Source organism: Lipophrys pholis (genome assembly GCF_963383615.2).
Source record: "Lipophrys pholis genome assembly, chromosome: 20".
Lineage (NCBI taxonomy): Eukaryota > Metazoa > Chordata > Actinopteri > Blenniiformes > Blenniidae > Lipophrys > Lipophrys pholis.
The window spans coordinates 18033534-18046240 of NC_137648.1; the positions used below are offsets into that span (position 1 = coordinate 18033534).

The window sequence follows — 12707 nt, forward strand, 5'->3', positions numbered from 1 at the left end:
GCACTATTTCACCGGTCCAGGTCACTCAAGATGAAATGGTGCTGAACTAAAAATGAGTTTGACATGTTTGGTAGAAGGTAGGCTTGCAAAACTTATGGACATCACAATGACATCAGCACAATTGTTTTTAGTTTTTAGTTTTTTTAATCATCTCACTTTTGTAAGCCGCACATGAAGAGAAAAAAAGTACATACTGTACATCAGATGCGCCAGTTAATAAATAAGTAAATCAGTGGGATAATATAGTCGCCCTGTATTATTTCTGGCCCAGATGGACTTGGGAGTATAAATTGTGGACATATAGTAGGTGATGTTTTCTTGTTCTGGGGTCCGTGTAATTGAAGCCCAACAAGACCAAACATTTCGAGCTGCAGAAGAGCCGAAGAAAATTCCTCACCAAGGACGAACAGCAGAGCCCCTGACTCATAGCACGGAGAGAGAGAGCGCGCGAGAGAGCGCGCGCGAAAGAGCGAGAGAGAGAGAGGCTGTTGACATCAGGAGGCCAGTGATGTCATGCTGATGTCAATGCCTCTAATTGTAAATTGCACACACAGCCTCGCTGTTAGCTGTGGCAACGCTTCAGAGGGAGAGAAGACTCTGGGAGGGACGGTGTCTCTTGGAAAACGCCCGGGATCCGCTGCGTACAGTATGGCTGTAACTGGGGATGAGACAGAAACAGGTACGTCTCTTTTTCTACTCCCACATCAAATTGCTCCACCTGATAACCAGACATCAGCGGCAAAACACCACAGTTGCGTCAAGATGTCGTGATTTTGGTGAGAAAGCGTGTCTGACGTCACACAGTTGCTTGTGTTCATTTGTTGTTTTTGTCTTTTGAGGGTCTCGTGTTAATATTTGTTGTCTAATAGCGTCAGTGAGTAAAAACAAAAAGTTGCTGATGATCAGAAAGAGTGTTGCTTTTCTGCGACAAGCTGAATTCTGAAACCATATCGAAGCATATTTTTTCCATCTCCTTTCTCCTCTCTCTCTCTCTCTCTCTCTCTCTCTCTCTCTCTCTCTCTCTCTCTCTCTCTCCTTGTCTCTCGCCCACTCACAGCACATAGCAGCAGTGGCTGACGTCACTGCTTTTTCCTGGAACAGACCCCCAGCAGCGACAATGTGAATGAGGCGCACATTGACGTCAGCGGCCGGTGGCGATTTACGCGCAGCTCTTTTTTTTTTTTTTTTTTTTTTTTTTTTCTGCGCGATTCCAGCATACCTCAGAAATGAATCAGCCTCCGTGTCATTACACCGAGGGGCAGCGTGACCTGCCAAAACAGAGCAAACAATCAAACCGAAAGAGACGCTGATAAGAATATCAGGTGTTTCTGTTCACAACTTTTACTTGATTTTTGGTTTTCGAAAAAGGCTTGGATGTATTTAGGAAAATATGACAAATGGTGGGGAAAAATAGGCAAAATATTATTAAATGTGACGGTGTAATTCATAGGTCAATTACCCTAAATTTAAGTCATTTCACTTTCAGTCAAGTTGAAGATACAATTTGATTCTGTTCCCCATGTATTCACAAACTTATTTAGTTATTTACCAGTTTACAGTGTTGGCATGGCAACAACAAAACAACATGGCCGCCTCCTGAGTTCAGAAGAGAGAAACAAAGTCGTTGTCCCAAATATTTCTTTTTTAATTTTATTGAGAAAAACCTTCCAAATGGATTGACACATCTCTATCTAATCTGAGACTAACAATATTTTAATGCATCTCTCAATTCTGCCAAACCCTTGTCATGTTCAATACTCTCAGAAATCTCTCTCTCATTTTCAAGTGGAAACTTTCCCAGCATCGGGTTACTTGTGAATGATCCACTTGTAAGTCAGTTTTGGTAATGGAAAGTAATTCTTGGGTGAATTTCTTGTTCCTGACAATGAAATAGAAACATGAGGTCTTCATCTCTCAGCTCCTGGTCTTCTGGGATTGGTGGCATTTTTTTTTTTTCTTTTTTAAAAGTAGTGGACTTGTTCCTACGAAAGCGTTTTAAAATTTAAGTACCACAATCCAGTTGAGCTGCTAATGAAATTAAAACGTATTTCTAAACTGTTAACCATGTTTACGAAACACATAATTCAAACAGTGTGACTTATTATACAAAAGCTGTGACCAACAGGTTAAAGATTCTTTAATACAAAGTGCTACCCCCACCTCTGCTGCCTTGAATTTGTGAAACTGCTCATTGTGTGTCTGTTGATTGGTCTCGTATCGAAGTTGCTGGAGTGGATCTGAGGCGCTTCCCACCTTGTTCTCAGCACGACTTGCAATTCAGCAGTGGGTGGAATTCGCTCAGCTTGAACACATTTTAGTTAAGAGGTTACAGTCCAATTTCGTTTGGAGTGGGTCAAACCGGTGAAACTGTGCCAAGATAACTTTAAAATTTTAACTTTAAGGTTTTTCTTTGTTGTGGCGCAGAGTGTACATGATGAGAATGTCTATATTTCCTCAACAAAACAAAAACAATTACTCCAGAAAATGACTATAATCTCAACATGAAGCCAAATTTGTTGATGCAACTGGTGCAAAATACAGTGAGATGTCAAAAAAACACTTCTCCCGTCGCTGTTGAACTGTGCATGTTTTTACAATCCCACCCTGACAGCAGCGAGGCGGCAGCTTTTCATTTCAGTCCTCAGCGTCGGTCTCAGTGTTGTGATATGCTTGGTAGAAGGTGACGTATTGTTTTGTGTCTCGCTCAGGGTCCACTGGCGACTTGGCTGTCTGGACGCTGGCCCAATCCACCTCCAGCCTCCCGCAGGGGGGAGCAGGGGACGACGCCCACGCCGCCATCCAACCCATGGAAGCAGCCTTCCAGAAGAGGCAGCTCCGCCTCATGAAGAACAGGTACACTCGACTGGTTCCCTTCAGCGTGGTGGATTACAGGCTCTGGACGACCAAGCAGTCCGGCCCGTCATTATCAGCCAATATTAGCCGATGGCATGATGCACTGATATTAGTGGGAGTACGTCTAATGGCAGTCCGGCTCCGGTGGGTATTTTCAGCACCCGCAGGATAGAGCTCTTATCTCTTCCCAGCCGTGCTGTGTAATCTGCAAACATCTAAATGACAATAGAGGACAACCGGTCCACGTAATGATATGTTTTCAAACCTTTCATCACTACGCCACATGATTCTTGTCCAGCCTGGGTATTTATTCGGCAACACGTAGGATGTCTCCTTGTTATCTGCTCTATAATGTGTGCTCAGAGTGAGGAGAGAGTCCGTTCACATGCACCAGACTTGGGAGTTTAAACATTTGGGTTATTTGAGATCTCTTTGTCTTTGCTGAAAATTATTATTTTTTTTTTTTTGTCAGTTGAGCACCAACGTTTACATTTCTTTGTTGGTGTTGTTTCCTACAAATTGGTAAAATACTGGAATCTTTTTGAAGCGATTATTATCGACATGTAAGTCACATGTACAGACAAACGCAAGTGTTTGACTCCGATACCACAAAACAAATCTGAAAGGTCTGGAGAAATTCTGGATCAGAAGAGCTTCATAATATGTTTTCTGTGAGCAGCAGGAGTGTCGCTGTCAGATGCAGGCCTTGCCTCTGGATTTTCTTTTGGAACGTCTTGTGTGTATTAAATTGACCTCCAGGTTTGCTGATGATATCCTGATTATTAGTCACTTTTACTTTATTCTGCAGGATAGTTGATTCGACTTTCTGAAGCCATCCAGGCCCACAGTGAGCAAATTAGCCTCAAACCATGATGCTCTCTCCGCCATGCTGGATGGCGTCCCCATGTTTGTAGGCAGTGCTGCAGGTCCTCCCCCGATAATTCAACCTTAATTTCATTGGTACATAAAGCATTTCTTTAGTTGTGATGTGGAGGCACAACTTTCTCTTGGGCGACCATGAACCATGTTTTTCTTCTCATGTGCTAGGCTCATGAACATAGATGTCAATGATTCCTTTGAGCCGTCAGGATTTACTTTTGGCTTCTTTTGTGCCTTTATGGTCAACTTGGCCAGGCGGTCGCTTGTAAGGGAACGCCGCCACATCACTAAACGGTCTCCTTTTGTCTGAGTACGAAAAGTCTTTGAGCTTATTCCGCCACCCCTTTCAGCCTTTCTCAGATCAGCATTTCTTGTTCAAAGGTTCTGGTTTGTTTGAGACATGGCTGACATCAGCAAATGTTTGTCGAAACTTCAAAGGTTTTTAACGTTTTCTTCAAATCAGCGTCGTCCCGGACTCGCCTCAAGTCTGTTTTCACTCGTCGCACTTGAGATCTGCTCACTTCTAACTCCAGTTATCTCTTTTTCAGATCAAAATTCAAACTTTTCAGTGAATCTCCCACTGTGAATGTTTAACGAGGACAAATGTGACTGTAATGGTTTTTCCCGCTGAATTAAGCCCTTTGCTCTTTGTCACTACTTGTGACTTAGATACAGATCGGGTCACATTTCATGACCCAAACCGAGACGTTTCGAAGGGTTTACATACTGTACATTCCTGTGACTGTGCCTTGTCTATTCACATTGTGATTTCACTGTAATCATGTAAGATTCTTCATATTTGCTTTTTTGTTTGTTTGTTTATTGCTATTTGATGTGAAGCTTCACCTCAGAGGACTGTAGTCTCTACAAAATCACTGTCATCTTAACATTCTGCACCCACACAAGAGAGTCTCGTCCTTTTTTCTTTTTTTTTTTTTAAATCAAAATATATATATATTTGACTGGAATTATCTCTCTGTTGAATCTGGGAGATTAGCCAAGGCGTTAAGGCTTCTCTTTCTTCGCATTAACTCTTGTTGTTGCTTGCAGGCAGGCTGCCAAGGAGTGCCGAAAAAAGAAGAAAGAATATGTCAAATGTCTCGAGAATCGCGTGGCCGTGCTGGAGAATCAAAACAAGACTCTGATAGAGGAGCTCAGAGTCTTGAAGGACGTCTACCGAGTCAAAACGGAGTGAATCCTGCGATAAGACGGGGGAACTCAGATTGTACAGACTGTGTTGGGTCTGTTTCTGTGGTGAGTCTCGAGGACCGGCACAAAAACAGGCCTTGTCCTCACTGTTAAATGTGTTTACACGATGATGTCAGTGTTTGATGCTCTGTATTATCCATACACCACCACCAGCCAAAAAAACAAACAAACAAAAAAACAAAACCTGTTTACAGAGAGAAACCGGGGTCCTATTGAACAGGCACACTTCCAGGGAAAGAAGAACTCACTACTACGCCTTACCGGAGATGCAGAATCAGATTGACTCGATCAACCTGGAGAAAGAAAAAAAAAAATCTAAAAATGTTCTGCCATCATCCAGACTGCACTGCGTTTGACATTCCTCTCTGATCAATTTCAGCGTCTTAGCTCTATTGAATCACTCTGAAAATGAATGATCTACGTCAGTTTGTTAAAAAAAAGAAGAAAAAAAGAGTTTATTCTGCCACAAACCAAATGTTAAATCATCAGGGCTTCATATTGTTTGATTTTACCACAAAGTTCCTTGCTGGTTATGTGTATTTTTAGATCTGTTGTGCAGCTCTATGAGGATTTCTGTGCTTCTCACTGGTGCCATTATAATTTATTTGGGAATATTTGTGTATGTTTAGCTAAATAAGAGCACACACTTTTTGTGGGAATAGTATTGAACTCTCTTCCTTTTTGTCTGTATTTGGAATATTATTTAAAGTATTTGTAATGATTCACTAGTTGCTGAATCCCATTTTTTCTCCGCACACATTCGATGTTCTCTGTAACACTGTTTCCTGTGATGGTCACACCATTTTTGAAATTATTATTTTTTTTTTTAATTGTTATTCTTTGATCTGGATGTTTTCACGCTTGAAGATGTAAGACCTCGTTATACGTTGCAGGATGTTGAGTTTCTGTGTCACTGACATACACGATAAGACAAAGGACTTCCGACGACTCGACGAAGCGCCACGTTGTCTCTTTTAGCGCCTTTATTATCATCCAACCTGAGTCTCTCAACCTTGGGTTTCTGCTCGGAACACGATGTGCTGTCCTTTCACCAATGACACATTTTCATCGCAGGGATTGCCAGCAAGTTTCTTCCCTCGATGCCGTGGACGTCGCTGGAAAAGCCACGCTGTTATTAACACAGCTAGCATTTAGGAACATTTTCCTCAAAACAACCAGTGGAATGCCGATGCGCAAAGGAAGAAGAAAAAAAAAAAAAGTGGCTTTTTTTTTGTCTTTAAAATGGCAAATTGTGTGATTCTCTTGCCAGACAGAACCCCAGAGAAAAGGTCAAATAATTCTCTCTTGCGAGAATGACCAAAAGCAGAACGACTGCAATGCCATCATTGATTGTTTTCAATGAAAACAAAACACAAGAAAAAAAATACCATTGAGAATTGCTCTGCACCTGGGCCTATTGTGAACTCCTTTTCCTGTCCGGTGCTTAAGAAAACACAGATCATTTCCACTTTGATTGGGACAAAGCTACACTGGAATGTCATGGTTGGGAAGAGGAAGTACAGTCGGTCGTGTCGTCAATCGGTACTCTACATTTCGCATTGGCAAATAAGATTATTTGATCATCGCTCTACCGGTAGACTCATAAAAAATGGTTTCATCACGGTAGAAGGTTTGGTTTTGCTTTGGTGATTCAACATAACTAGGTGAAACCACGGAAATTGGCAAAATCACCTCACACACTTGCAAAGAAACTGTAGAACCTGAATAAAAAGCCACATATACACACAAATAACATAGAAACTCCACATAGAAACCCAGGATTCAAACTGGGGATCATAAGCCACAAGTGCGAAACACTGCACCACTGGGTCGGCGGGCTGCAGGAATATCTGCAGAATTAATAAGCAAGTTGATCCACTAACAAAGGCTCATCGAGTTCTGTAATACCACCATGTGCCACAAGTCGGTACGGCGAGTCAATTTTGGGGCCAGTGGAAGTGGTGGACTAGAAGTTAGAGGGAAGAACTTGGACTCAGAAGTGTGCAGGTTCAAATTCCACTGCTGAGCAAGACTCTTTGAACCAAATTGAATGGGTTCAATATAGAGACGTTGTTTCCCAAAGGTCTTCAATAAATTATACTGTCTTCTTCTTCAGTGTCTCGTTAGCCGGTTGTACAAGAAAGGTTTAACCTAACAAGGACAGACTGGATGACAGAGTGCTTCAGCATCACCCCTATTGCATAAAGGTGGTTTGGCTGAAATCTTACAAAATCAAATCAAATCATTGAAGTAAACTTTGGATTAAGCCATTCTCTTGAGACTAGGGATTTGATCCCTGATGGGGCATTAAAGGTATCAGTCAAATCTGGGGTGCAACTCGCAATGTCTTACTGTGACAATGAATAGATTGAAGTGTGGAAATTGCATTGAAAGAGCGAAAAATAGTCAAGCTAACCATGATCCATAATTGACTAAAACTGTATTTAAAAGCTTCGTTGTTGCTCTCATTTTGGAGGTTTAATCTGTTTTGTAGACTTTTTATTCAACAAGAAGGACGCTCAAATTTCTCTTTTAGGTATATAGTTGCAGTAATAGGGTTTGGAAGCATGTAGAGAGCGTTCAGCCTTTGTCAGCAGGGATAAAGTTGTGTAGAAAAACTTGCAAATGTTCTAAAGCCTGATGCGACTTGAGTGGGTGGCCACTATCAAAATGTGCAATGCAGCTGCAGCACCAGCAGGCGGCACTGCAGCACCACGCCTGACCATCTCCACAATTGAGGAACGCTCAGAAATTCCCCATGAAGTTTCGTCACGCTCCCCTCAACATCCATGCCTGTGTGGGGCTCCAAGTACAGTTTATGCTGCCTGGCAGACCAGGGGAAGCATCTTAATGGATTGGATTCCTCAGAACTCCCCTTTGTTTACATTGACCTCCGCAAAATCCCTCTTAATCCTGCAAAGAGGTTTAGGCTGAGCAGCCATTTTCCTCTGCCACTGACAAAAGCAAAGCCCTGGTTGGATTTGTCAGTCATCAGTCAAGATCAAATAATTAACTGACACACACACACACACACACACACACACACACACACACACACACACACACACACACACACACACACACACACACACACACACACACACACACACACACACACACACACACAGATAGGGGCAGAAACAGAGAGAAAGAGAGAAACTAAAAGGCCGATGTCTCATGTTTGTATAGACAACACACCATCACCAAGGATACATGGCAGCTCACCCACTGATTGAAACTGAAGCCCTCTGATAGGCACTCGTTATTGTAACTATAATAAATGTTCATACATATTATTAATAACAATAAAAGAAATCACGCTCATCTCTCAGAAGTTCCATTCCACTCGGTTCTATGCTCTTGATGATTTATTGCAGCCCCCTAAGGCAGCACCATAATTGTCCATTTATCACACAGTTGAAGCCAAACACTTGAACCGGAACCTTTTCCACCACAGCTGCAGGACTCCACGTTTCCAAGGTGCGTTTTGGGACTCATCAGGGAAATTTCATCTGTGATACGAAGAGTGGTTCGAAAAATCCATTTATTTACCTGAAGGCAGATAAATACATACCGGTCGGCACAATTGTTAAAGATGCTCAATATTTTTAAGTAATATGTAAATTTTTAAATAGTTATTTTAGGGATTTTACTTTTGCTGCAGTTTTGCCCAAATATAATTGGTGGTGTTGTACTCGAGACCGGTCCTGGTCTAGATAGCAGTTCCCAGATCACATTTTCAAGATCTTGGTCTTGACTCAGTCTTAGTCCTCCAAAGTATTGGTCTTGGACCCTTAAGTTCTTGATCTTGTCTTTGGGATGCTGTGGTCTTTGTTTTGACAACAACAATGGCGTTTAAATGATTTAGTAACATCAAAAATGTGTTTTATAAATATTTCTTAAGCCAAAGCAACAGCATGCAAGTGCAGGAAATTCAAATAAATCAGTAATACATTAGATCAAATGCGATAAAGACCAATTAGGGCTAATTTAAAAGAAGTGAGTGTGTTTGTCCTCAGCTGGTCTGAAAATTGAATGAAAAACATTAAATGATGACAGATAATGGGTACATTAATTAAAACCAGATAGGTAAAGGGAGATATGGATGGAAGTGGACAAGAGGGTGCATGAATAGAAATATATGGGTTTTTTTATTCATCAAATCAAAAATGACCTCCAAAAAGAAAGAAAGAAAACGTTACATCTCATGCTAGAGGATTTGAATGTATACCAACACATTCAGTAAAATACAGATCCCAACTGTTTAAATTGAGTAAATTTAATGTTTTGTTTGAACTTGTTATGAAAACCAACAGATTTCTTCCAGACCCTAATTGAAAAAAAAACCGTCTGATATTGATGAAATGATTCTATTCTATTCTATTCTATTCTATTCTATTCTATTCTATTCTATTCTATTCTATTCTATTCTATTCTATTCTTTTGTATCTGTTAAGTAGGATTCATGTTCTAGCATACGGTCATTAAATTGTAAAAAAAAAACAACTCTAAAATAAAAAGTAAAATGATTTTCAATGTCAATATGAAAAAAAACACATCCCATCATTTTTTTTTTTTTCGTTTCGTGCGTAAAAAGCGTCACTCGGCGAAGCTGAAAATTCCCACACTCCTCGCGGCCCTGGAAGGCCTCACGGCAGCGGATGTAGCCGCAGCCGTCTCCAGAACATTGGCCACCATGTAGCGCAGACAGCAGACATTTCTCCCCTTCTGACGAGATAAAACTACTACTTTCTTAATTTATTTTTTTTTATACCCATGTCTGCACACATTACAGCTGCATGGATGTGTGTTAGACGCCTGGACGGGGATTAACGAGCTGCGGGAGTGGACGGTGAAGCAGGAGGAAAGGAGAAAGGGGGCGGACTGCTCGGATGTATTATTATTATTATTATTATTAGCTCTTATTGGTGTGTTTTTTCCTGACATTATGGCTCCTCTCGTCGTGTTTTAGGAGGGTTTAGGAGGGCGTGTAACGCTAACGGACACCGGGGGGAAAGGGGGGTGTGCGGCGGCGATAGTTTGCAGTGAGTATCCGCGTTACCGCCCCGTTTTTTCCTCCGTGCCTGAAAGCAAAAACCAAAAAAACCCCAAAGCGATCGGATAAAGGTTCCGGCCGAGGGGCTCGTTGGCCACACTTCCCACTGTCGCCATGGGGAACACCACCTCCTGCTGCGTGTCGTCCAGCCCCAAACACCGGAGGAGCAACCACTCCCGGCTGGAGCCGTACCGGCCGGAGCCCGAGCTGAGCCGCGAGGACACCGGCTGCAACCTCCAGCACATCAGCGACCGGGAGAACCTCGACGGTAAGGAGGGATGGAGATCGATCACTGATCGCTGGGGTTCATTATCCTGCAGTGTCGTTTCACCCACCCACCATTTAAACCAATAACTCCAGTGTCCTGTGGGTCATTGCACAGATTTCCCAGCTGGTTCCCTGGAAGATCTGACAGCTTCATCAACACTTGCATCCTTATCTGATCACACTCAAACACATTGGCACTTCTGTAGGTCGTCTATAGGTGCTTCACTTCAAGGATGGGCTAACGTGCAGGAATGTCATCCTCTTCACCAAAGGGCTTAAAATTGTGATGGAGAACATCCATCTTCTACACCGCTTCACCCTGTGCTTTCACCTAAATCGCTCTTTTCAACTGCTTCAGCAGTCCCAAGGCGCTTTGCTTCATTCATCACATTCACACGTTCACACACCAAAGCATGCAAGGCGGTCAATCCGTCCGTCCATCCATCCATCCGACACTTTTTGAACCTGCAGACCTTCCGATTCAGAGACGACTGCTCTACCGTCCAGGCAGGGTACACCCTGAACTAGTTGCCAGTCCGTCGCCGGACAACCACACGCACGCATTCACACCAGTAGCGGGGAAATTTAAGGTCACTCGTTAACCCCACATGCATGTGTTTTGATCACCGTGGATCCTGGAGGAAACACCACAAGAACATTCAAACTCCACACAAAAAGGCCCGGTCGGTATTTGAACCCAGACCTTCCCACAGTGAGATATGAGTGCAAACCACTGCGTCGCCGTGCAACACGACAGTCTATGTGAATTCTCAAAGCCAACTTAATGTAAAAGACAAATTGCCTGTTTTAATTAGTCTGTCTCTGTGCGTTTGTCCTGTGATGGCCTGTTGACCTGTCCAGACCAGAAGACGGATGGATTAAATACATGTCTTTATTTCAATGCATGCACTTGATACTTTTTTTCTTCAAAATGTAAAGATTAATACAACAATTGATCAGCTGTGAAACACATGAAATATATATTTTTTCCTGGAAACTGGCTGAAAGTTTCCTGTTCCTACTGTACGTGATGAAACAAGGTACTCAGCGTGAACTAGTTGTAAACAATCTTGCCTCAAACTGAGAATAACCCAGTTTGAGCCCTGGCTTTTGGGGCCTTCCCCTTGTTAGTGTGTGTGTGGTTTTTTTCCTGGTACTCATTTGAGTGTAACTGGTGACTGGGTCAGTGTGTTTGCCTGTTCTCTCCCTGTCCGCTGGTTTCTCCTCACACCTGAGTCGGATTGATATGAACAGTGCAACTGCAGCTTATGTTGCATTTATGAAATGAAGGAACTATTGACATTTTATTACAATCTGTCGTCTTTTCGCTTAAGGCCTATCACCGTTGTTTACAATTGAAACAATTCACTTGAATTAACTCTCAACTTTTCTGTTTTGTCACATTTCTACAATAAATTTGTCTTTTCTATCGCTACGAAGGCAGTTTCTGTGAGAGCTAAAGGAGCGGCGGTAGAGAAACTAAAGAAGCCGCTTGTTTCCCCAGAGCCGCAGGTCGCAGACCCCTGCGATCACACAGAAGGAAGCTGTGTTGAATCCGTTCGCTGTGGGGACTTTTGAATGAGTCTGATGACTTCATCTACTAGTTACGTCAGTTTTGCCGGGTGTCTGTGGGCGGGAGGCATGTGCGATCCCGGGGCAGCGAGGGGTTATTGTGCGTTTCCAGTGGGAGGCGACGTCACGGCGAGTGGTGGTCGGCGCCTGTGATGTGTTCATTCACGTCCTCTGGCGAGCTGAGTGGGACACGTCTGATGTGTCTTTAACGACCTATCAGCCGCCCCCACGACCAACGCGGTGGTTGTAGGAGAGAAAAACCCCACTTTGATCTGTTGGTACTGAGACGTATAGCTTCATCAGACCACCGTTATGACAGTTTTATTGAGGTTTTTAATGCGTCTTGTGGCCTTGACACACTAATGGACAGGAACCCCAGTGATCGGAGAGGGAAGGAAATCGTCCCAACATGCCGCTGGAGTAAAAAAAATGTGCAGTGTCCAGATCGTGAAGCTACTTGTACTTTAAGCAACTCTACTTGTAAATGAATTATCTCTTGAAAAATGCTTTGGTGGCATAGCGGATCGTATTAAAGACGTTTCACTGAGGCACAAGCTTTCTGTTCATAATCAGTGAAGCTTTACCTTCTGAACTGCTTCCTTTTTTTCTTTTCTTTTTTTTTTCAGCAGTTTAGTAAATAATAGATCAGACATCCAGCGGGTAAGATGAGAGATCACTTATGTAAGTTTTAGTAATTCGCTGAATGTTTGAATTGTAACTCAAAGGCTTGAAGGAAGCGGGATTTCTGCCCGAAGCTCATCCCAATGATAACTCTCTGACCTGGTTGTTCCCGGCTCACCAGAGCAGCCTGGCACATCTTTTAGTCCTCTTTCAGCTCCTCTTGGGGATCCCAAGGCATTCCCCGCTCAGA

General features: G+C 42.8%; 2 protein-coding genes across 6 annotated transcripts in view; both read left to right on the top strand.

Annotated features, from left to right (window-relative positions):
* The first annotated feature begins 587 nt into the window (after positions 1-587).
* LOC308125657 (cAMP-responsive element modulator-like) lies at positions 588-5895 on the top strand. The gene is made up of 4 exons (XM_080489567.1): positions 588-679; positions 2709-2853; positions 4783-4986; positions 5136-5895. Exons 1-3 carry the CDS (start codon positions 649-651, stop codon positions 4925-4927), a joined length of 321 nt encoding a protein of 106 aa, XP_080345693.1. The 5' UTR covers positions 588-648; the 3' UTR covers positions 4928-4986; positions 5136-5895.
* A 3679-nt stretch (positions 5896-9574) lies between these two features.
* The window catches only part of ccny (cyclin Y), a 45828-nt gene continuing 42695 nt past the window's right edge, over positions 9575-12707 (top strand). For 4 of the 5 annotated variants that reach the window (XM_080489464.1, XM_080489463.1, XM_080489466.1 and 1 more), the window contains exon 1: positions 9593-10265. In XM_080489464.1, coding sequence (XP_080345590.1) covers positions 10112-10265 — 154 coding nt within the window. In that variant the 5' untranslated portion in view covers positions 9593-10111. Of the gene's footprint in view, positions 10266-12707 lie in introns of all 5 variants that reach the window. The other variant, XM_080489467.1, reaches the window with a different exon arrangement.

Excerpts from the sequence above, each read along its gene's own strand:
- LOC308125657 (XM_080489567.1), top strand. The coding sequence starts at position 649 with ATGGCTGTAACTGGGGATGAGACAGAAACAG. Across the intron at positions 680-2,708 it reads TGGGGATGAGACAGAAACAG|GGTCCACTGGCGACTTGGCT; the intron begins GTACGTCTCTTT and ends TGTCTCGCTCAG. Across the intron at positions 2,854-4,782 it reads CTCCGCCTCATGAAGAACAG|GCAGGCTGCCAAGGAGTGCC; the intron begins GTACACTCGACT and ends TGTTGCTTGCAG.